Raw genomic sequence first — 24,606 nt, forward strand, 5'->3', positions numbered from 1 at the left:
TTTTTTTTTTCCTTTTCCTGTTTCTGTTTTGTTCCCAGTGGTTCCAGGGGAAGCTAAACACTAATTTTTTTTTTCTTTACTTCTTTCCTTTCCTACTTTGTTCAAGACTTAAGCACTAAGTCTTCCTTTTTTTTTTTTCTTTCCTTTATCCCTTTATACTTTTATATATACTTATATATATATATATAACCACAATCCTCAAATTTCCTAATTTAATTAATTTTCTTAATAATAATAATAATTAATTAATTAATTATTATTATTAGGTTGTTACAATATATATATATATATATATTATAATATCAATTAATTAATTTTTTTTTAATTTTTGGATCACTATATCTAAATATTTTTTTGGGTCGTTATACTTTGGATATTTGATGTTCATTAGTTTTGTTTCGGAATTGCTTTCTGAGTGTGCCGAATTGTGATGCATTGCTAATAATATCCTCTTCCTCATTATACCGCCTCCTCCTTTGCATTTAGCTTCTTCCTCCGCCCTTAACCATCCTCAATGACCATATTTGGTTTTGCTCCATCACATTATTGCACTATTGACGCCCTTTTTTGCCTTTCTCCCACATCACGCCATTGCCTCAACTCTTCCATATTCGTTGTTCTTCATCGGATTCTCCTCTCCCTCTTTATACAAATTTCTCGATTAAATAGTTAATGAGAAAATACTTAAAATTTTAATGATTGTTAATTAAAAGTTTTAAAATCTTTTAAACAAAATTTTTAATTAGAAAAAATATTTAAATGTTAATTAAAAATATTAATTAAAATAAGTTTTATTCAAATTGTAAACTAGAAAAAAAATACTTAAAATTAAAAATAAAATTAAACAATATTAAAAATTTAAATTTAAGATATTATTTATAAAATATTCACTTAATATTTTATTATATATTGTAACATATTAGTTATTGGTGCATTATAAGAAATATAAATTCACACGAGATATTAATAAAATGAATATTCAAACACCACTTATTTTATTAACACTTATAATCAATATTCATTTTTAGATGCAATACTTACAATTTTAGCACTTATTAAGGTTTTGTTTGGTATGGTTTTTGTTTTTTATTTTCAGTTTCTAATTTGCATAGTAAAGAAACAGATGATAAAAACGTGTTTGCTTATATTGTCGGTTTTTTATTTTTATTACGATTTTAAGTAATTTGTAAAAAAAATTAAATTAAATTTTATGATTTTCAATCATTTTGATAACCAATTGTTAGAAATTTTAACATCAAGAAATATTTTTTTTGGATTAAACCATTTATTTTATATACTTTTAAATAAAAATAAAAATAAAATAAATTTAAATATAATTAAAATGAAAATTTACAAAAATTTCAAATAAGAATAATAAAGCCAATCACAAAATATTTTTACTAATTTTAAATTATCTTGTCCAATAAAATATTTATTGTAAATTAAAATTTAAAAGTATTACAATTAAGTAAAATAATTATAATAATTTTTATTTTTATTATAATATTTTTTAATATGTATTATTTGTAATTTTATTATTTTAATCATATTTTTATAATATTACAAAAATACAAAACGACCAACCCGCGGGGTCAAGTTCCCCCAAACTTCGCTTCTGATTGGTCCACGTCGAAACAGGTCACACGGAAGACGAATTAACTTTGACTCCTGCTGAGAAAAAGCTCACTTTGGCTCGCTCATGAGTCACTTTACTCATTTCCAATCACAAACCCGGAATTCCCCGGACCGGAAAAGCACCGAGGCGGGAGAACCTCCGGGCCAAAGCGAAAAGATACTCTTCCTTCCTGTCTATTCTTTCCAGCAGAGACGTCCGAAGAGCAGAGACAGGGGAAGGAGCGAGCGAGGGGTTCGTTAATGGCGTCGAGTCCCACTTCTTCTTGCAGCTCTTCGTACTCGTCGCCATTTTCATCTTCCAAGTTCTCGCATCTTCCCGTGATGGCTCTCAAGGACAAGATTGTAGAGAAGATTCTGGAGAATCGCGTCACCTTGATCGTTGGCGAGACCGGCTGCGGTACCCCTTCTTCTGTGTCTCTTCCTCTGCTTTAATGCTTACTTTTCGAGTTTAATGCTCTACTTGGAGTTAAAATTTTGGTTGCTTTGAGTGTTGGAACAGTGATTCTTTCCGTTTGATTTTTAATTTTAGCGATTCTGTTTGCTGGCCGAGAAAACAGGGAAATGGAAAAGGAATGGGTAATTAGTCTTGCATTTCCGTTGATTTTTTCGAAGAAGGTGGAAAATTGAAGTTGATAGAGATAACGCTTGTCATCTTGTCGGGTTTTACTCGTGGATAATTCAACATTTCAAATTGTTTCATTATGTGCTTTTCTATATGTTGCTTCCACGGAGTGTATCGAGCTAAGGTTTTGATTAGTGTCCTTTTGGTTCCGGAGAACTTATTATATATGAGAGGTGAAAATAATATGGGAGTTTGAAATTTTAGGCTTTTGACCACTTGGAAGGATATATGACCAGAGTTGCACTTAAACGAGTCTCTTACAATCTAATCTCTTTACTGTGGTGATATATTTATATATTTTTTTGCTAAGCATGCTGTGGTGATATTTAGTTATGCATTATATTAATGTGCTTCTGACATGAAGGATTGATTGTATTGATTGGAAGTCTTGACACATATTTGTTTTAACTTGTTTTCTGGAGATGAATATCCAACTTATGTTATCCTTGTTGCATTAATAAGAAGTGGTGCAGTGAAAATGCAAGATTTGTTCTGTAAGAAATTGAAAGATTTGTTGCCCTCTTCTGTCATGCTAGTTTTTATTTGCAGTTGTATGGATGATTATTTGTCTTATTTTGGTGTAAATGCTTTCATTCCCTGTTCTTCAAGTGTTATGTTTGTTTTGATATTTAAGGGAAGAGCTCGCAAATTCCCCAGTTTCTTTTGGAAGAAAATATAGAACCTATACTATGTACACAGCCAAGGAGATTTGCTGTTATTGCTGTTGCTAGAATGGTTGCAAAATCTCGTCAATGTGAAGTGGGGGATGAGGTTGGGTATCATATTGGACATTCAAAGGTTGTGTCAGCAAGGTATGGTCAATACACTGAAAAAATCAAATATTTGCAGGCTTCTTAGTGCTTTAAGTTTTGCAGTTTCATTATTTTGCCCTTCTATCTTTCCCTCGTAATTGAATGCTGCTTCTATCCTGCTGTAGTTGGTGTGATTAGAAAATTGTAGTATTAGTTTTCTTTAAATTTTTATCTTGCCTATTTTGGGTTCAGCCAAATGGAATGATATGACTTACTTTTTCTGGCTACCATTGCTTTCTTAATATTCTTTGTGTTTCATTTTGTTTTTGTTTTTTTAATTATAGGTTTTAATTATGAGGTCTAGGCATGGTATTTTTGTATGTATAACACTTACATAATGAGTAGTGTTTTTTTAGTTTTTTGTGTTTAGCTGAGATTCTGAGCCTTAGACTTTATTTATTTATCCATTTTATTTATGAATTAAAGATGTAGCTCAAGCCAAGAAGAGTGTTCAAGAATGAACTGAGAATTATTTGAAACGGACACTTGGAGATGGAGTGTTTATTTTTTGAACTCTTGCAAAGTAGGTCGAAGGTAGAGCTTAGAGTCAGGTCTTTTAAAATTGGGTGGCAAGAGTATTATTATAATCATTGTTGTTATTATTAGAACTTCTTAGAGGCTGTTTGGTATCACTGTCAAAAATTAGAGAAATGAAAGCCAAAACCTAGAAACAAAAACTAAAAATTAGAAACTAGCAACCTGTTTGGTTAACATTTATAAAACTAGTACACATTAAAAACTTAATTAAAAAATGTTCATTTTCATCTTTAAATCAAAATATTATAAAAATATGATTAAAAAAATAAAATTACAAATAATAAAAATTAAAAAATTACTATAATAAAAATAAATTTATTATAATTATTTTACTTAATTGTTCTACTTTCAAATTTTACTTTATAATAAAAATTTTATTGGACATGACAATTGGAAAAATAGTAAAATTATTTTGTAATTGGCTTTATTATTATTTTTTTTTGGAAATTTATGTATATTTTTCAAGTAATTATATTTAAATTCATATAATCATTTAAATTTGATTTTAATTTAAACATGTATAAAATGAATAATTTAATTAAAAAAAGACATTTATGGATATTAAAATTTCTGGCAACAGGATGCTAGAAAACTAAAAACCATATACAATTGAAAATCATAAATAAAATATGGTTTTCAGTTTTTTGGCAAACAGCTGAAAATCGGCATTAGAAACACAAAAAGTGACAATAGAAACAAACGTGTTTTTATAATTTGTTTTTTTCACCGTGGATAAGTAGAAACAAAAAATAGAAAATAGCAACGGTACCAAACATACTCTTTGTTGTTGGAATAGTATTTCGTAGACATGTCTTTTCCTTTTCAGCAAGAATACACGAGCGTGCGAGCACACACACTCACAGACTCTCTCCCCCCCTTCCCCCATTTCTCTCTCCTTTTCATTGATTTGATTCTTTAACTTAATAAAGCATATCAGGGTTTTTTTTTATATGTTCATTCTATTTCTAATGCTGATTTTGGGAATAATTGCCATTATAATTTTCATCAAGAAGGGTGTTATACAGCTCTCACAATTGTTAGGTCTTTGCGCTCACTTTCTCCATATTATATTGCAGGTCAAAAATTGTTTTCAAAACTGCTGGCGTCTTGTTGGAAGAAATGCGAGAGAAGGGCTTGAATGCACTTAAATACAAAGTTATCATTCTTGATGAAGTACATGAAAGATCTGTAGAGTCTGATCTTGTCCTTGTTTGTGTGAAGCAATTTATGTTGAAAAATAATGACCTGAGGTTGACGATCATCTCTTTTTTACTTTTTCATTATTTCTTTTCTTCTGTATTCTCTGTCATTGTTGTTGTTCATAATATTGTCTAATGTTAGTTGAGTCTTATGAGAATGACAGATCTTTTGTATGTTTCTCATGTTATGAACATTTTTTGAGGTAATTGTTGCTTGTGTTTCTAAAGATGCTATGATTTTTCAGGGTGGTGTTAATGTCTGCTACTGCTGATATTGGAAGATACAGGGATTACTTCAAGGACCTTGGAAGAGGTGAAAGAGTAGAAGTGATAGCAATCTCTAGCTCTGGTCAGCACACCAATTTTCAGCGAAGGGTTTCCTATTTGGAGCAGGTGGTTTATTGCTCGTTTTAGCATAATATCTTAAAAGAAGAAACTTTCTGTTTTAATATATATACCCAGCCCCACATTGCATTAATATTGATCATACATTATGCCTTGCTCTTAGAAAATTTCCAGACATATTGATACAGAACTTTTAACACCCATAGTTCTTTTAGTTGCATTCCTGATTTGGTGCATGTGGATGGCTTATTGTTTACTGAATGTAGTGCTCCCACTGTTATAGTCCCATTAACTTGTGTTGCCATTGATGCATCTCCAAAGGATGATGGTATAGAAACTCAAACCAGGATGTTTCAGATAACCTTGAATTTGAGATTCTGGAAAAAAAAAAGCAATTATATTCAATGTATTCATGCTTATACTTGAAGAAGAAGGAAATAGGTTACCTATGGCATATCAGCTGATACTGTGGCTGCAAGCTATCAAACACTTCTTGATACTTCACGGTTTTGTGGCATAAGTTGTGGGCATCTTAAATTAGATTGTTTAGTAGGGGAAAACCTTGTCATATCTCACGTTTAAAACACAACTTTCTGGGATACAAATTAAGGTCATGTGGAAAGTCATGGTGCACCCAGAGCCAATTTTATGGTTCACTGTGGGGAAAAAAAATGATTTTGACTTTCTCCAACTTCTTTTTTCCCCCCTGCAACTTTGTAATTTCTATATTTTTTGATTTTTTATTGCACTGGAAAATTACCTTGTTTTTCTTATCTTCCGCGTCTAATCTGATGTGTTTGATGATTATTTGAGCTAAATGTTTGCTGAACAGGTAACTGAATTTCTTGGAATTAGTTCTGAGTCATTGTCTGACACATACTGTTCTGGGTCAAGCCCTTCCTTGTCTGATGCTGATATTAAGCCTGAGGTGCACAAACTAATTCATGATTTGGTGTTACACATTCATGATAATGAGCCAGACATTGAGAAAAGCATTTTGGTTTTCCTTCCAACCTACCATTCACTGGAGCAGCAATGGTACCTCTTGAGGCCTTTGTATTCTTCATTCAAAGTTCACATCTTACATTCCAGCATCGACACTGAGCAAGCTCTTATGGCTATGAAAATATGGAAGTCCCATCGTAAGGTATGCATGTGATTGCTCCTCATAATTGCACAAGCATTCCCTGTGTATAAATATTGCTTGATGTTTCTTGACTTCTTTTCTTTTTCGATTTTGGGTTTTTATTTTTTTAACTCCGCTGTTACTTCTTTTCACATGGAGTTGGTCCCAAGTATAGATGAAGGAGGAGGGTTGCATTAGGTAGCTGACAATGTTAAACTTGTTATATTTTTTTACAATGAATTCTCACATATCTTTTGTTGAGCTGTCCCCTAGGAGCGATGCATTGCACTTTCACCACTTGGGCGCAATGAAAATATTTAATGGTGGGCTCAGTTGTTGTGCTGAAGCCATACACTGCTGTGTTGCTCGGTTACAATGTCAAATATGTGGTGGGTTTCTCAGAACCATTTTGGACATGTGTGGGTAAAGAACCTAGTTCATGAGACTAGGGTTAGGATAGCAACTTAGAACATGGAAACCCTTGCAGTAAAATCCTTTTGAAGAAAAATTGACATAATTTGCCTTCAAGAAACTAATTGATAGGGGGAAAATCTAGAGAAATTGAAAAGCTACGGTTTAAACATTGGTACATCAAGAAAGTAATGTAATAATAGGGTAGGCATCATTGTAGACAAAGAGGCTTAAAAGATAGTGTTGTGGATGTTAAAAGAGTAGGGAATAGAATCATAAAAAGTAAGATGATAGGACAAGAGATAATAAAGTCATTAGTTTTTATGCTCCTAGGCTTAGCAAAAATCCACAATTTTGGGCAGACATGGATATTTATACTATATTGGACTGAGAAAACTTTTATAGGAGCACATTTAAATGGTCACATATGGGGCATGGATGTGGGGATAAAAATGTGTCCAATGACATGATTTTAGAGTGTGCTATGTTCTGTGATCTTATAACAGATGCTTTAAGAGAGTGAAGAGCATTTAATAAATTTCAGAAATGAACAAGATAAAATTTAAATGGATTTTTTCTTAACTAGGAGAATAGATCATCTATTATGTAAGGGTTATAAAGTTATATAGGTGAAATTTAACTACGAAATCTAGAGTGTTAGTGCTGGATATAGCAATTGAAAATGGAAGAGAAATGTTAACATGGATCAATGTAAGAGAACTAGGTGTTGGAACCTAAAGGGAGAACATTAAATAAAATTTAAAGATCAAATGATAGAAAGACGATAGACACAAAATTGCAATGTAGCAAAAAAAAAAAAAAAAGTCCTGTAGAAATATGAAGAAGTTTGGGAAGCTAGAGAACTGAGAAAAGATTCAGAAAAAGAATGTTAGTGAAAGCTAAACTTGGAGTCTATAATAATTTGTAGATCAGACTTTAGTAATAAAGATAAGAAAAATGATGTATCCAAAATTTCAAAGGAAGAGCAGAGACCTAAGCAATCAACCGTATATAAGATGCGGATGATAGTATTTTAGTTAAAGAAGAAGATCTATGAGAAAGATGGTGAACTTGTTTTTTTTAATAAGCTGCTTAATTAAAACCAGGCAGAAGGCCTAATTTTGAATTGACACATGAGGAGAAGACAAAAATTGAGATTTATTCGCAAAATTAGAGTACATGAAGTTAAGTTTACATTAAAGAAGATTAAAAATGAAAAAGCTATATAGGTTCAGATATTTGGAAATGCTTAGGAGATAGTAGAGTAATATGGTTAACTAGTTTATTTAGAAAAATTATAAGGACTAAGAAATTGAGAGTGAAGGAAAAACACTATAATGTTTATATACAAAAATAAAACTAGATATTCAAAGCTGTAATAGCTAGAATTGAACTTGTGAGTTGTACAATGAGATTTTTGAAAAGAGTAAATAAAGACTTGGGTGATTTCAGAAATTCAGTTTGGTTTTAAGCTGCACTGTTGGAATTCTTGTTGACCATGCTTGATTTTCATAAATCTAAGAGTGTCTGTTGGTGGTGTTTGGATTGCGGATCATCGAACATCATCACATCAGAGGAAAAGAGCGAGAGTAGAAGTTGTTCCAAAGACTTTTGCCCAAATATATCCCATGCTGACGCTGTCAGAGGAGGTTTAGTGTCAAGGACAGATTCTGGATTGGCAACAATCACAGGGGCTTTGGGGGGTGGGGTTTTCCTATTATGCATTCCATCTCGACACAAGAAAATCAATGGCCCAAGTCATTTGAGCAGAAGAGGACAAAAGATGTATGGGTCATTAAAAATAACGGCCCAGATGCTAAGAGCTCAACTTCAGAATTGCAGCAGACAAGACCTGGTTTTGAGATGGAGAAGGGCTGACCTCAACAAGGGAAACTAGAAGAGTTGGTCAGGACAGTCCATTTTTTTTTTTAATATAATAAATTTTAGGAAAACCTGTGGCAGAGTGCTCTGTTAAAGAAGTTTTCACTATCAGCAAAAGCCTTGAAGCTAACGGCAAATGAGTTGATCATTAACAGCAGCTCATGTAGAGAAGACGAACATGATTTGATAAGGGGATATGGAAGATGATTCGATGTATGATTCAGATGAAGATTTGGGTAGCATTGGCGAGTTTGAGAAGGAGCTTCTGGTTGATAAGATGAGAGCTGAATTTGATGAAGATGGATTGAATTAGTCATTTGAAGCTCCCGACAGAGATCTTGAAGAGGATGAGGTAGATAAGGAGGAAATTTTGGAATCAAATTCGCTGCAAATGGAAAGTGATAGTCTTCACTTGAATTCAGATCTTGCTCAAGCAGGTATGAATTCTTCTTAGCGTAATTGTGACTAGGTAAAAGCTTTAAATATTGCGAGAACTTTGCCTTCGACCTTGGTTGTGGGATGATTCCCTCCCTTTTATCTAAGTCAGTTGTTCCTTTATGTGGTGTTAGGGGAGATCATACTAGTTTCTTTTGGGGAGACCCTTGCACTTTTAAAAGCAGTAAAGACATTCTTCCCATCCCTATCCAACCTACGCCTTCTCTATAACTCTTTGTCATAGGGATGACTTTTCTAAGGGGGAGGGCTGTGATCATAGCTCTAATGGCAGTGAGAGAGACTGCCTAGACCCACAACAACTCCTCATTAGACATGGGTTTGGACTTGGTAGATCTGGTTGGGAAAGTGGTATGGTTGGGTTCAAGTCCGAGGATGCATGAGAGAAGGAAGAAGAAGGAAGTCCAGAAGGAGCTAAAAAATTTAGTGTCATTAATTAATTATGGGTTAGATTTTGAAGATAATCAGTTGGAATGTGAGAGGTTTAGGTAGCTTGAGGAGAGAACGAGTAGCTTGATTAAGGAGGTTTTGGATAAGAATTCCCTCGATATCATCCTTACCTAGGAAAAAAAAATTTGAATCAATAGATGGGGGCATAGTGAAGACTATTTTTTTTTGCCTTTGCGAGGTGCTTTAGGGGGTATTCTTGTCTTATGGGATTCATTCTATTTTAAAAATTGATACTTTGGTGGGGTTTTATTCTCGGTTTGTGTCATTCGTAGTGGGAGGGAGGGGGCAGTGGTGGGTATCTTTAGTTTACAGACCTTCTAGACTTACCTTGAGGAACTTTATTTGGATAGAGCTTTGCTCTATATTTGGCTTTTGTTCCCCTAGGTGGATCACGGGAAGTGATTTTTATCGTGGTTAGATTTTTTAGAGAGAAGGAAGTGGGGGGTAGACCTACCGCGAGCATGCTTAGGTGTGATTCATAATTAGGGATTTCGGCAAGTTTGATTCATTTAGTAGGGGTTGCGGGTTGAAAAATCTCTCTTTGGGAATGCTTCATTCACTTGGTTTGTATGCGGGCTATAGCAGTGGCAAGTAGATTGGATACTTTTCTGTTTTGTAGTGAGCGAGTGGTTGTGTTTCCCAACCTCTCTCATACCATTCTTCATAGGACTACTGCTGATCTCTTCCTTATTCTGTTGGAGTCTAGTAAGATGTCGTGGGGTCCTACCCCTTTCAAGTTTGAGAACATGTGGCTGTACCATGCGACTTTTAAACCTCTGGTTAGGATTCTTGGAGAGAGGAAGTGTAGAGAGGCTGGGGAGGGTTAAGATTCATGAGGAAATTAAAACGACTGAAGGAGAAATTGAAAACTAGGAATAAGGGGGAGTTTGGTGATGTTAGACTTAGAAAATCTAGTCCTTTAGGCAAGTTGGCAGTTTGGATAGAAAGGAGGAGGAGATAATGTTGTCCAAAAGCGAGGAGGCAAGAAGAGTATAAAAAATGAGTTGAAAGAGGTGATTTTTAAGGAAATGAGGAGTTGGAGGCAAAAGACCAAATTTAAATAGGTGAAAGATGGTGATTGTAATTTCGCTTTTTCCCACAGGTTAGCTAACAGTAATAGAAGGAAAAATTTGATTAGGGAGCTGGATTTGGGGGTTGGGAGGTGTAATGATCAACGTTCAATCGCATCTATTATTACTGTTTTCTTTCATGATTTGTATTCAAAGTAAATTCATAATAGACTGATGATTGAGGGTTTCATTCGGAATCCTATCTCCATTGATAAGATGTGTTGGGATGGATTGAGATAAGGCTCCAGGTCTGGACTGTTTTAACATGACTTTCTTTCAAGATTGTTGGGAGATTTTTGAGGCTGATTTGATGAAAATTTTCACTAACTTCTATGGGAATGGGATTTTGAGCAAGAGTATCAATTCCAATTTCATAGCCTTGGTGCCTAAGAAAGCTAGATCTTCTAAGGTTGAGGACTTTAGATCTATTAGTCTTGTCTCTTGTGTGTATGAGATCATCATTGAAGTCCTAGCTAATACGTTGAATGAGGTGCTCAATGACACTACTTCAATGGCCAAACTTTTTTTTTTTGGGGGGGTGGGTGACAAATGGTGGATACTATTTTGGTGGGAAATGAGGTGGCGGAGGACATCTGTAGGAATAAGAAGAGGGGGTTTATTTTCAAAGTAGATTTTGAGAAAACTTATAATAAAGGGAGGTGGAATTTCCTAGATTAGGTCTTTGTAAAAAAGGGTTTTGAGGAGCGTTGGTGTAGGTGGATTAGGGGTTGTTTGTCTAATGTGTGGTTTTTGGTTATTGGTAATGGTGAACCTAAATCTTGGTTTACTGCTTCGAGAGGCATTAAACAAGGAGACCCGTTATCTCCCTTTTTGTTCGTCCTTGTGGCTTATGTCTTAAGTAGGATGGTGGATAGGGTAATTGGTTGAGGGTTGGTTAAAGGGTTAGCTGTGGGGAATGAAGGGGTGGTGGTTTCTTATCTTCAATTTGCTAATGATACCATTTTTTTCTTTGATGATCATAACTTTATGTTTGGAAGAATTTTGGGTATTATACAGGTCTTTGAGAGGGTTACTAGGCTTAAAATTAATATGTGGAAGAGTGGTTTAGTAGCCTTAAATGGATTCATTGAGAGAATTAGTGATTGGGCTGTAGACATTGGGTGTGATTTATTGGATTGGCCCCAACTTATTTAGGGGTTCCATTAGGAGGGAATCCTAGAAGGGCAGATTTTTGGGATCCAATACAGGAAAGGGTAACGAAGAGTTTAGATGTTTGGAAGGGTGCCCTTTTTTCTCTTGGGGCAGAATTGCGCTTATGCAGGCTTGTCTTTCTAGCATCCCACTTTATTTTTTATTTGTTCTTAAAATTCCTATAGAGATCGCCAGCAAGCTTGAGAGAATCATGAGAGATTCCTTGTGGTCTAGTGAGGGTAGTTGTAGGGACCATTGAGTGAGCTGGGTGGAGGTTTGTAGGTCTAAAATGGAGAGTGGGGTTGGTAACTTGGTGTCTAAAAACACCACTCTTTAGCTAAATGGTTGTGGCGCTTCCCCTTTAGAAGATAATTACTTGTGGCATAGAGCTACATGTAGTAAGTTTGTGTTGGATGAGAATGGTTGGGATACCAATGCTGGTTTAAGATGTTCTTTGGGGAGGTCGTGGTGGTATATTTCCCAGATTTACTCTATTTTCACCCCTCACTAAATTTGAAATGGGGAGGGGTTCTCGGATTCGTTTTTGGACAGACCCATGGCTAGGGAAGGTTTCTTTTCCACATCTTTTCCTTGTCTTTTTAGATTGTGCTTTGAGCTGCACAAAGTTATTTATTTATTTATTTTTTGTGTGGACAATGTGAATAGCTTTCTAGTCTTTTGGAATCTTTTTATTTTAGGAGACCTCTAAATGATAGGGAGATGGTGGAGTTGTCTTCCTTGTTGTTTGTATTGAACAATTGCAGCCTATCTTTGGGAAGGGATGTTTGTTCTTGGTGTCTGGATCATTTGGGGGTGTCTTTTTGTAAATCATTCTTTGAATTTTTTACCTTTTCAAAATTTTCTTCTCCTCTTTATCCTGTTTCTTGGAAGGTTAAAGTTTCCTAAAATGTACAAGTGCTTACTTGGTTGGTTGTGCTTAACAAAATTAATACCAATAACTTGCTGCAGATTAGGAGACCTTTTAAGGCGCTCTCTCTCTAGATGTTGCATGCTCTGTTATAGGTAGGGGTGTAATCGGCTTTATTCGATTTGATTTTGCCCAAGACCAAAAATCGAATTGAATTTATCAGTTTTTAACTTTACAAACCGAAATCAAACCAAAATCCAACGGTTTAAAAAAATTGGAAACCAACTACTATTGGTTTGCTTCAGTTTTTAATCAATTTTTAATTTAGTTTAAAAAAGCCCAATGCAGGAGGGTGTAATTTAAAACTTTTAAAACTAAGGCCCAATGCAAAGGGCATGTTTTGAACAAGGTCCAATGCACAGGCCAAATAATCCAAGCCCATTAAATAAAGGCTTCATAAATGGCCAATTGCAAAAAATTCACCCTGGGCCCAACCTCCAGTGGCTTTAATAGCACAAATAAGTTGGGTAGCGAGTTGGATATATAAAAGGGGAGGAAGGGTCTTTCCTTCTTCCCTTAGTAGATGTGGGACAAAATACAAATTATTCCCACTTCCCAATAGCCACTACTCACGTTTCAAAGCAGAGCAAGCCTCGTTCACATTTCAAAGCAAAACAAGCCTTGTTCACTCTTTCCTAATCCCACATCGGAAAGGAGTAAAATCAAGGACCCTCCCCTTCTGTATAAAACTTCCTACCCTGTTGATTTTAGTCCATTTCAACAATTGATCTTATAATAATTGTATGATTACATTTATATTATAAATAATTATAATTATTATTTACATATAATATCTGACAAATTTATAACATTACTTTTAAGATTTTTAAAAGTAAAAATATAAGTAATTGGATTTTCAATTTTTTCGGTTAGGTTTTTTTTGTCAAACTAACAGAAACTAAAAATTGGTTTTTTATAAAACTAAAACCAAAACCGAAAATCAAAACCAGGAAAAATGAAACCAGAATGTTAAATGCTTCGGTTTTGGTCTGTTTTTCGGTTTCTTGGTAATTTTTGTACACCCCTAGTTATAGGAATTCCGAAGTAGCCTCCCATCTCTTTTTGCATTGTTACTTTGCGTGGAGGATTTGGAATAGATTGTTTGGTATTATGGGAGAGAGTTGGGTTTGCTCTTCTTCAGTGGAAGACTTGTTAGTCATCTCTTTCATTGGCTTCGTAAGAAGGAAGTGTAGCTAGTATGCAGTTTTATGGGGTTTATGGTTGGAATGTAACGCGTGGTTTTTTTCTAAGAAGAAGTTGAATTCATATTTGGTGTGGGAAAAGATTCAGTTTTTGACTTCTTTAAGGTGTGTTGGTTTTGGAATTTTCAAGCTAGTTTTCAAGATTTAAATAGGGATTGGAGGAATTGGTTGGCTTGATTTTTGTTGTTTTAGTTTTTATTTGGTTTGCACCAGATTTTTTTGGGGAGATCCCTTATTCTCACTCCTTGTAAATTCTTTCCTTATTGGTGAATTTTTTTTTTTTGCTATAAAAAAAAATTAATGGAAAGTTAGGAAAAAGAAGAGAGCTTGCACATGGTTTTTGTTACCCCACACAAAGCTTATGATATGGTACCAGGAAATTGTAGTGGTTTTTAGAAAAAGAAAATTAGGAAAGAGAGTAGGTAGTAGGTATATAGACGTCATTTGGGATATGTATAGTAAGATAGGGACTAGTGCTAAAATTCTAATCAAGGTTTTCCTTGAGTAGTTTGTTTGTTTGTTGTCTTGTTTTGTTTTTTTTTTTTTTATGGAGGAATTTACTTGACATATCCAAAATGAGGTTCCGTAATGCATGTTGTTTGTACATTATATTCTATTAGTTGATGTATTTAGAAATGGAGTTGAGTTTGAGCTGGAATTGTGGACAAAAGGTTTAGAATCTAGAGGTTTCAAGATAATTAGAAGCAAGACAAAGCACTTCAAATGAAATTTTGGTCATTCTAAAGGGGGATAGTAGGGAAAATGTTAAACTTGATGGTCAAGAAATTCCAAGTAGCGGTTTCGGTACTGTGTTATGGAAGTTAAGGGAGAATACATGTAGGTAAAATGGAGAAGTGTTTTGGATGTGTTGTGTGATTGTAGAATACCTTTAATGAAAGGGAAATTCTATGAGAAAGTCATAAGACCAGCCATATTATATGGATTAGCATGTTGGGCAGCTAAGAAACAAGATATCTAAGAATTAAAGCATGTAGAAATAAGAACGCTAAGATGGATGAGTGGTATACTTTTATGGCAAAAGATGCTGCCTTCTCCTGAGAGGTTTGGTAAAAAGACAAGGACCTCCCCTCAGGTTTCAAAAATCCACAAACCTCCCCTAACATTTCAAAAATCCCAGAGACTGCACCTAACATTTAACTGTTGGGACACTTATATCCCTAATTGAATTTGTCTTTTTGCCCCCTGTAAGGAGAGAACTGTGTCCTTTTGGCAACCTCAAGGGAGGTTTTTGAAAATTTTGAAATCTTAGGGGAGGTGTTGTATATTTTCGAATAAATTATTTCTTCTTTACTTTGGAAATGTTCAAGGGGGAATTAGATTCTAGAACTGTTTCTTTGTGAAACATGTTCATATAAATTTGATTCCAAATATCCAAGTAGTATGGGATATGTTAAATATGTAGAATGTATATTGGTTTTTTTATTTATCCTATGAATGTTCGCATGGTTTCTCACTCCTGTGCCATGAGCATGCATTCAAACACACTTTCTTCTGCATTTGGTGATTTTGACTCTTCTAAAAAAAAAAATTATAATTTGCACAGGTGATACTAGCCACAAATATTGCAGAATCATCAGTGACAATTCCCAAAGTAGCATTTGTCATTGATTCATGCCGTTCTTTACAAGTTTTTTGGGACAGTAATCGGAAAAAGGATTCTGCTCAGCTTGTCTGGGTTTCTAAATCTCAGGTATTGAGGGCATCCTGATTACTGGTTGAGTTTAAAGTTTTCCATACATTTGACAATTTCAATTCAATACTATGATGTAGGCTGAGCAGCGCAGAGGAAGAACTGGTCGAACTTGTGATGGCCAGGTCTATCGATTGATTACTGGATCATTTTTTAATCAGCTGCAGGATTTTGAATGTCCTGCTATACAGAAGTTGTCATTGAGGCTGCAAGTACTCCTGCTGTGCTGTGCAGAATCTAAAGCCATAAATGATCCCAAAGGTGTGGTGGTCTGATTCTGATTGTCATTACTTTATTTTCTGTTCCTTTTGTTGCTTATCAAAGAGCAAGCTGAAATTTCTTTTGATCTAACTAGTCTGGAGAACGCGCTTTGCATATAAATTAGTAAAATATGTGCTTCAAGATTGTTAAAATTATTTATTTAAAATTTTCTATTGAACAAATTATTATACATGCGCTCGGTAGAATAAAATTAATTCTAAAAAAGAAGTAAAATGGTATTGATTCATTGAATCAATGTTTTAAAAGGCGAAGGCGTAAGGCGAGGCGTTTTACCCTCTGGGAGGCGAGGCGTAAGCCTCAAGGCGTTGAGGTGTCAGCATTTTGGTACTCTATTTTTTAAAATAATTAATAAATAAAAAAATTTATATATAGTATAAAATTTATTTTAATTTTAAATATTTATCTAACAAATTGTTAAAAACATATATTTGCTACATTTCTTATATAAATGTTGAAACAACTGTAGAGTCAATTATTATTTTATAATTTAACAGAATTAAAAATTAAAATAAGAATTATTTTCTACAACATGCCTCAAGATTTTTAGTTGTAAAAAAAAATAATTTATATTTTGATTCCAATTTGTAATACAAAATATCACATCCTTTACAATTTCTTATATCTATATATACATTTAAAAGATATTTTCTTTTAAATTTGCTTTATATATGTTGGAAAGATAAAAAGTGAAATAGTAAAGGTAGGTAGTCGATGAAGCTAGCCAAGCTCTCTTGATGAAGCTTGGACGAATCATTGGAGGCAGTTGTTCGAGAGGGAGAAGAAGTTTCTCTGAGAGAGGAATCGTTGAGAGAGGATAATACATCGCTGGAGTAATCGTCAAGAGAGCAGAAGCTTCGTTGAGAGAGCTGAAGCTTCGTCTAGAGGAATCGTTGAGAGAGGAGAAGATTGGAGGCTTTGTCAAGAGAGCAAAAGCTATTGTCGAGGAGAAGACGTCGCTGGAGGCTTCGTTGAGAGAGGAGGCTTCGTTGAGAGAAGAAGCTTCGACGAAGAGAGGGAGGAAAGGGTTTTAGATTCATTTTGGGTTTTTTTTTTTTTTTTCAAATATATATATATTTTTAAATTTATGTTTTAAATCAAGCAGCCCAAAATCGTACGCCTTTACATTTGAGGCGTAAAAGGCGAGTATTTACACTTGAGGCATACGTCTTATCCCCTGAGGCGTACGCTTTTTGGATTTGCGCTAAGGCGTACGCCTTTTTGGATTTGCGCATTTCCACTTACGCCTTAGGGCGTTTTAAGCCCAAATCGCCTCAAGGCGTGCCTCAATAATGCCTTTTAAAACACTGCATTGAATTATACAAAAAACTTCAAAAAACCACAGAGAAAATCTCCAAAGTAAATCCTCGACATTTTTCAGAGATTGAGGAATTAACATGTATTTTCATCTTCATGTTTCACACTTAGATATCAGATTGCATGTGTAGACTCCTTGCCCCTTGCCCCCGCCACCCTTTTCTGAAGTATTGTATCTTCGTTGAACTGAAAACCTGCGATGATAGTGATGGTGATGGGAGACATTGCAGCATACTTGCACTCGAATTGCTTTAATGCTCACTAGTGTGTGATGTGAACAACTAGCAATTCTAATATCTTAGGCTCTCCTCCGGCATCAAAAGCTCCAAAAGTAATTGAGTGATTAGATGGCCAATGCTTTATTAAAAGGAGTATATTGGATTAGCATTCAACCATGCATACTGTTTTTTAATGAATTATTTCTTTATGATAATGTTTCTTTTCTTTGTTTTTCTTTTCCTTTTGATAAATAATTCACGGTTTGAGGTGTGGAAACAGTCTCTTGCAAAAATTTAAGGTAATGCTGCGTACTATGAACCCATCGTGGTCTGCCCCTTTCTTGGACCCCGCATACAGGGGAGCTTTGCGCACCGGGCTGCCTTTTTTATTTTTATTATTATTATTTTTTATTTTTATTTTTAATTTTTACATACTTTAATATTTGGCAATTGCCAGTTGACATAAATCAAGGCTTCTAAGCCATTTACCATAATGTCCAAGAATGAGATAAGTTAGGTTTAACTGTCTATATTCAAGTCCAAGTAAGAAACACACCCTAGTTTATAACAAATTACAGGCAAATAAATTTTCAATATATTTAGTTGGTATTCAAATTCCAGACTTTGGATGTCCTATTTGATAAGTTCTTCAGTCTTATAATATAAAATGCTTAAAAATAGGACTAAATATGCTTTAGTATAAATTAATGGATATTACTCCCCATCAAAATCAATTATAAAGCAATTCACAAATAATCAAATCAACTATTTTATTATTAAAACTAGGACTTCTACTAGTTCAATCTTGAATCAACTCCAAACAATGAATTGGCTTGTTGAAGCAAAGCATTATATAGAGGACTGCTAAGAACGGTTGCTCTATGCAGCCTCTTTGTACACTCTCGCTATGAGGCCACTTGGCATTTATTCCAAAAAACAATTGGTTACCTAGCTGAATTTCTCTTGTTTTGGGCTTCCAATCCCCATCTGCTTGTTCAATTTCTATTTTTATTTATTCTAAATGAAAGCATTTAAAATGATTGTTGGATATTATGCTTTGAGAAAATAGCAAGTGGCCCTCGGAGAGTGTATAAAGATATTGTATGGAGTAGTTGCTTCTAGCAGTCCCTACACACACATTTATATATGTACCTAGGTTAGTTTTTGAATTGTAATACACTCCGTGATAAAAGTCAAGGGACATCAAGTACATGTATCTTTGCCAATTAACCAATTTCTAAATGCTGGTGTATGTGTGGATTGGTATGCTGCCACATCATTCATTATTGAACTCTATGTGCAATTTCATCAATAAATTGCAAGTTAGAGAGGCTAGAGAGTCATAAGGGAAGGGATGTTCTTATCCACCACTGTTAAAGTGATTTCTTTTTCATGAAACAAATATTTACAATAGGTTTGCTATGATCAAAGACACAACTTTTAAAAAAGGTAATAGCATTTGAGAGGAGAATGGCAAGGAATTTAGTCCGTAGGAGTAAAAAGAGGAAAAAGTATTTGGAAGCATGAACATTTTTGGCTCCTGAAAAGCTAATTTTATCTTTGTGGCCTTAATCTGATGGTCGTCATTAAATCAAAGCCACTCTCTAGCAGCTCCATTGTCATGCTTAGGAGGACGTCCATGGCATGGCCATTGCCTCAAGCTGCTGGTGTTACGGTGTTGCTGATGGGAGCACCTTTGGAATTGAGCCTCACCATTTTCAGATCAGTGATGATGATCACACTGGACAATATAGACGATATAAGTTCAAGAATATTGAAGATAATGCAAATGGAAAGAAACCAACCATCCCTTTGGCCATGGGGACCAATGTTGGGATAAAATGTTAAAAACAAAAAATTATAGAAAAGTGACCAATGCTTGGATAAAATGTCAAGTTGTAGTGCAAGCATGATGTTGATGGTCTGGTTTTAGGTAATCATCATGCTAGAAAACATGGTAATGAAAGAGGCATGAGAATCAAAGGTACACGTGGAGTATGGAAGGGTGAAGAGTGATGAAAGAGATGCTAGTTTTCTTCTTTTATGTGGGTTAGCTCACATACTTGTGTGTGAGTGTGTGTGTGTGTTTTGAGAAAGAGGTGGTTTGCCTCTCCATGTTCCATTCTATTTGGACGATCAATTTGTTTTTTTCTCTGTCTCTCCATTACTCTATTAATTTCTCTAGATGCTCCATTTTCTTGTGTAGATTTCTTGATCTCTTCTAATCCCCATTCTCTTTCTCCCACCATCAAATAAAAAACGCGTGAATGACAGTATGCAAGCAAAATTTAGAAGTTTGTTTTTAAGGGTATTTTTGTCATCTTGCAATTTTTATTAGCAACTATTAAAAGGTATTATTATCTCCAAAATGCTGTTCACACTTTCACAAAATAAATAAATAAATTTGAATCCTCTTTTAGTAGTAGAATGTGTTCCATCTTTTTTGAATCTTGGAATCTAAATTCATAATTTGAAGAGATGCTCGAGTTAAAAGGCAAATGACTAAATAGTCTATTTTGACACGAATTGAGTGGTGATGATTGGAAGGTATTGACTGTTTTGGAGGCTTGGACCAACTTGGAGGCCTGGACTGAGTTGGAGGTTGTACATATTATTCAAGAATATATCTATATATATATATATATATTGATATGGAGATCTAGATTTTAAATTGGTTTTATGATTTAATTTTGAATTGATTATGATTTAGTTTGGGAAATAATTCTTTATAGCAAGTTAGGAAACTGATTTTTTTTTTTTTTTAATATATTGTGAGTCGTAAAGCCTTCGAGGACAGGTTGATTGTTGGATAAAAATTGGTTGTGTTTTCGGGTTGGCACCAGGAGAGTGTGTGCTTCTTAAGTGTGCCGTCCAACATGAACTTGGTATCAGAGCCAACCTATGTGTTGTATTCCCACTATGTGTCTTCCACCAAGGACATTGCTTCATCAATGAACAGTGGAACTCATCTACTTTTCATCGTCCTTTCGAGGACAACTATCATCATCGTCATTGTGATTCACGAAAGAACCCTCCAATAGTGCAGCCTCTGTTAGTGTGCTTCACTAGTGTTAGCCTCATAGTCACCTTTGCTCTATTAGCACACAACCTAAGCCCCAATTTGATTGTACGTACAAAACCATGGTGATGAAGGACTAGTTTGAGCCTGTGTGTCACTAGCCAAGCTTGTTTAGGGCATAGCCTGTGACTGCTTCTCTTGTACCTGAGATGGGTAATCATCATATAAATAATAGTATAAGTTTATTTTTTGTGTAGGAGAATGCCTTAGTCAGAAAATGGAGTATGACTCCTTGGTCAGTTTAATGTTTCCTAATAGCAGAGCTAGAATAACATAGAAAGCTCTTTAGGGGAAGGGTGAGTGCTCATCAATCATTGTAAAACTCACTAGCTATTGTAAACGTATTTAGCCTACTTGCCTCCCTTGCTAAAAGTGCGTTGCTCGCGGAGGTGTAAATAATGAATTGCATTGCTTTATGATTTATCACTTGACTCATATCTACATGCATGCTTGTTTGCTGGCCCTATTTAACTTTGTTTTCAATGGTTGTAAATTTATTCACATGGTGAGATAGAGTGTACTTTTGGCTGACTAGTTAAGCTAGTGTGTCATAAGCCCTTTACAAGGTGTGAAGTGTTTGAATTGTGACAATTGGTATTAGAGGTTGGTTAATTGCTTTATGATTTAGTTGTCTTTGAATTGTGGGATTGTGTGAAGCATTGGTAAGAGAACCATGCCACGCAAGAATACCAAGGGAATTGATGCTCTAGAGGCACATGTTGAGATAGCCAACAATATGGCCATAGAGATGCCCTGACTTGCGGAACGTGTTGTTGTATTGAAGAGATCCCAAAAACAGTATTAAGTTTGTGCTACAAATCCATTTATTGAGCTTATTACCAAGATGAACCTGATGGCTTGTGCTATCGGAAATTCCAATTCTATAGGGGTAGAATATGAAAGATCAAGGGTCCAAGAACCTAGAGTGTATGGGGGTGCCCATGATGATTAGAAGTTGGGGAACTTATTTGAGATGGAACAATACTTTTGTGTGTTAAGGACAATTTGTAGGAGGCAAAAGTATCCATGACAACAATATACTTGAGTGGAGATGCTAAGCTGTGGTTGCGTACAAAGTACGATGAGATTTAGAATGGACGGTGTGTAATTGGTAGTTGGACAAATTTGAAGAGAGCCTCAAGGCGCAATTCTTTTCTGAAAATGTTTAGTACAATATGCTCAATTCTTTTTTGAAAACTCCGATATCTTAACCATACTAGTTCACTAAAGGAGTGTGAAACAATTCTCTGATTTGATGTTGGATATCCAAGATATGTTAGAGAAAGACAAGCTGTTCGATTTCCTTGAAGAATTGAAATTGTGAGCAAGGTCTGAACTTCATTGACAAAAAGGTCAAGACTTGCCTGCTGCACAAGTTGTTGTGGAATGCTTTGACTACTTGTGCTGGAAAGAGTTCCACCACGTTCAAAGAAAGTGGTGCATTGAGTGGGAGTAATGGAAAGTCTTTCAAATGGGGCAAACCCGTATATGAGGGAGCCGACACCAAGGCATCGACTTCAAAGGTAGCTTCATTGTCTCAGTCTTCAAACACATCTAATGGTAAAAATAATTTGACGTGTTTCTTATGTCAAGGTCCTTATAGAGTTGTTGATTGCCCTTATAAGTCAATGCTTAATGCCTTGCAAGCTTCCATGCGAAGGGGACACAAGGACAAGATGATGATGATGAGGATACTCCGAGGATGGGTGCAAAGAGGTTACTTAATGCATTGGAAAGGAAGACAAAAGAATTAAAAGTTACCCATAGTAAAGGGTTAATGTTTGTGAGTTTACGGATCATGGGAAGTGCACCCTTACTATGGTGGATGCTAGGGCTACCCATAACTTTGCCTTATCGGGGAAGTGTTGAGGCTTAACTTTAACTTGGAGAAGGATTTAGGACACATTGAAGTGGTTAATTCTGCAGCTCAATCTTTTGGGAGTAGCCAAGCAAGTGACTGTGAATCTTGTACAACGGACAGGACATGCGAATCTCATAACAGTTTTGATGGATGATTTCCAAGTGATACTTGGAATGGTTTTTGTAAGGGAGATTAAGGCGGTACTAATCTTGTTTGTTGGTTCTTGTTTAGTGGGATGTCATCCTTATGTGGTGCAAGCCCTTGCGAAGAAAGGAGATGACAATAAGTTCCTTTCAGCCATGCAAATCAAGAATGGTCTGAGAAGGGGTAGGCCAACATATCTTGCCTTTTGGTGGTGGATGAAGTAGGACACGAGCGGGTGCTTATTATCATCCAAGATGTTTTGGAATACAAAGTTGTGATATTTGATAACCTACCACATTGCTTACCTTTGTGACAAGGTGTAGAGTACGAGATCGAGTTGTTATCAGGTGTGAAGTCCTCTGCTAAAGAGTCATACGGGATGGTGCCTCCATTATTAGGTGGAACTGGACGAAGGAGTGCTAGGGAGTCTTTGACAACTTGAAGGACGCCATGATGCAAGATGCGGTACTTGCTCTTTTGCATATTATGAAGCTCTTTGAGGTATAGACCAGTGTTTTAAAAGGCTCAATCGAGGCTCACCTCAAGGCAAGGCATGCTTAAAACGCCTTGAGGCTCAATCTAAAATACCAAATTCCAAAAAGGCTAACACATTACATGCTGAGGCTTACGCATTTTTACAAAAAGCACACTTTTTGCGCCTTTTTAGTTGAGGCTTACGCATTTTGGGTGTGTGATTCTCTAGTTATAATTGGTTTGAAAATTTTAACTACATGAAAGTCGTAAACGTAGTGAAAGCTAAGCAGAAGTATGGATCAAGAGGAGGAGAGTCTAGTTGTGGTTCATTATGTACACCTGTGGTAGCTTTACCTAATTGAGTCTAAGTACATGGTGAAAACAAATAACTCAACTATTAGTCATTTCTTTACATTGCCTAAGTTATCCCTCAAGCGGGCCCTTCGGCAAGAACTCTTGGCAAAATCTGATTTTTATTTATTTATTTATTTTTTGAGAAAGTGAGATGGAGGAATCAATTTGCAAATGCACTGAAGAGGTTTGACCTTCTAATTGGTACTTGATGGCAAGTAAGGTTACCACGACAATGCGGGAGTACGTAAGGGGAACCTTGCCAAAGATCCATTTGCCTAAAACCTCATGAAGTTGCTGGAAGAGGGCAAAGTGTAGAGTTTTGGTTAGAGGACAGATTACTATTGACCATGGCTGTTAAAATCATGATCTGGATTGTAGAATCGTACTATGATTCTACGATCCTGATTTACCCAAACGATCCAAGTCACAACAAAAATCGAAATCAAGTAGAATTGGAGTCCTAGAATCGTATGTATCCTATTTTGCTACCTGGATTAGGATTTTTTTTTCTCTTTGGGCTTTGATAATATGGCCCAATACATGTTTTTATTGGCCCAAAAGCCCCAAAAGGTTTATGTTTGGTCCAAAATCTTCAAAAACTGGGGCAAAATAGCCCTCAGCCTCCCATCAATGAACAGATTCAGCAAAATATGCACCTGACTTCCCTGGAGTTCGACACCTTATTCCTCTACTCATTGAAGTTCTGCAACCCAGCTCTTCAATTTCTCTCCTGTTCAACAACCAGAGGGGCCTCCATCTGGTGACTGGTGTTTGATCAGCAGCAGCTAGCAGTCTTGTTGTTTGATCAGCAGTTCTTTGGTCTTCAACAACCAGAGTTCTTGGGGTTTGACAAGAATTCAGTCCTCAGTCTCTTTTCTTCTTTGGTGTTAAAAAAGTACACCTCAGTTCTCTTCAACATATTTCTTGTTTGATCAGCAGCAACCAAGAAAAGAGCCAAGCCAGTAGGCCCAGCAGAGCTGCAGAAGTATGCTTCGTAACAGATCTGCTTCTTGAAAAGGCTCAACAGTGAGCACTGTTTTTCTTCTTCTTTTTCTTTTTTTATTGTTTGAACTTTTTAGTGTATTTTTAACTTCTTATAATTACTAAGTTACTAACCAAGTTTTTAGTTTTAAGACATGCCATAAAGTTCCACATATATAATTTTTTAATATTTATTTTACATTGAAAGTAGAATCTTACGATTCTCGATCCGATGCTACGATTCGGTCTTGTAGACCCCAACAACGATCCCTTTTCGAACCTTGATTCTAACAACCTTGCTATTGACATGCTAATTGATTCTTTGTACCTCGTGACTTAAGAAAGACTATTGCGAGAGTGTCATG

General features: G+C 35.4%; 1 protein-coding gene across 2 annotated transcripts in view; it reads left to right on the forward strand.

Moving 5' to 3' along the window:
- Positions 1-1,696: 1,696 nt before the first annotated feature.
- The window catches only part of LOC131155021 (DExH-box ATP-dependent RNA helicase DExH8), a 35,731-nt gene continuing 12,821 nt past the window's right edge, over positions 1,697-24,606 (forward strand). Inside the window, exons 1-7 of one of the 2 annotated variants that reach the window (XM_058107902.1) lie at positions 1,697-2,032; positions 2,892-3,069; positions 4,683-4,856; positions 5,051-5,198; positions 5,983-6,297; positions 15,388-15,534; positions 15,615-15,795. In XM_058107902.1, the coding sequence (XP_057963885.1) occupies positions 1,876-2,032; positions 2,892-3,069; positions 4,683-4,856; positions 5,051-5,198; positions 5,983-6,297; positions 15,388-15,534; positions 15,615-15,795 (1,300 nt within the window). In that variant the 5' untranslated portion in view covers positions 1,697-1,875. The remainder of the gene's footprint in view (positions 2,033-2,891; positions 3,070-4,682; positions 4,857-5,050; positions 5,199-5,982; positions 6,298-15,387; positions 15,535-15,614; positions 15,796-24,606) is intronic. The other variant, XM_058107903.1, reaches the window with a different exon arrangement.

The sequence above is a fragment of the Malania oleifera genome, chromosome 5 (genome assembly GCF_029873635.1).
Source record: "Malania oleifera isolate guangnan ecotype guangnan chromosome 5, ASM2987363v1, whole genome shotgun sequence".
NCBI lineage: Eukaryota > Viridiplantae > Streptophyta > Magnoliopsida > Santalales > Ximeniaceae > Malania > Malania oleifera.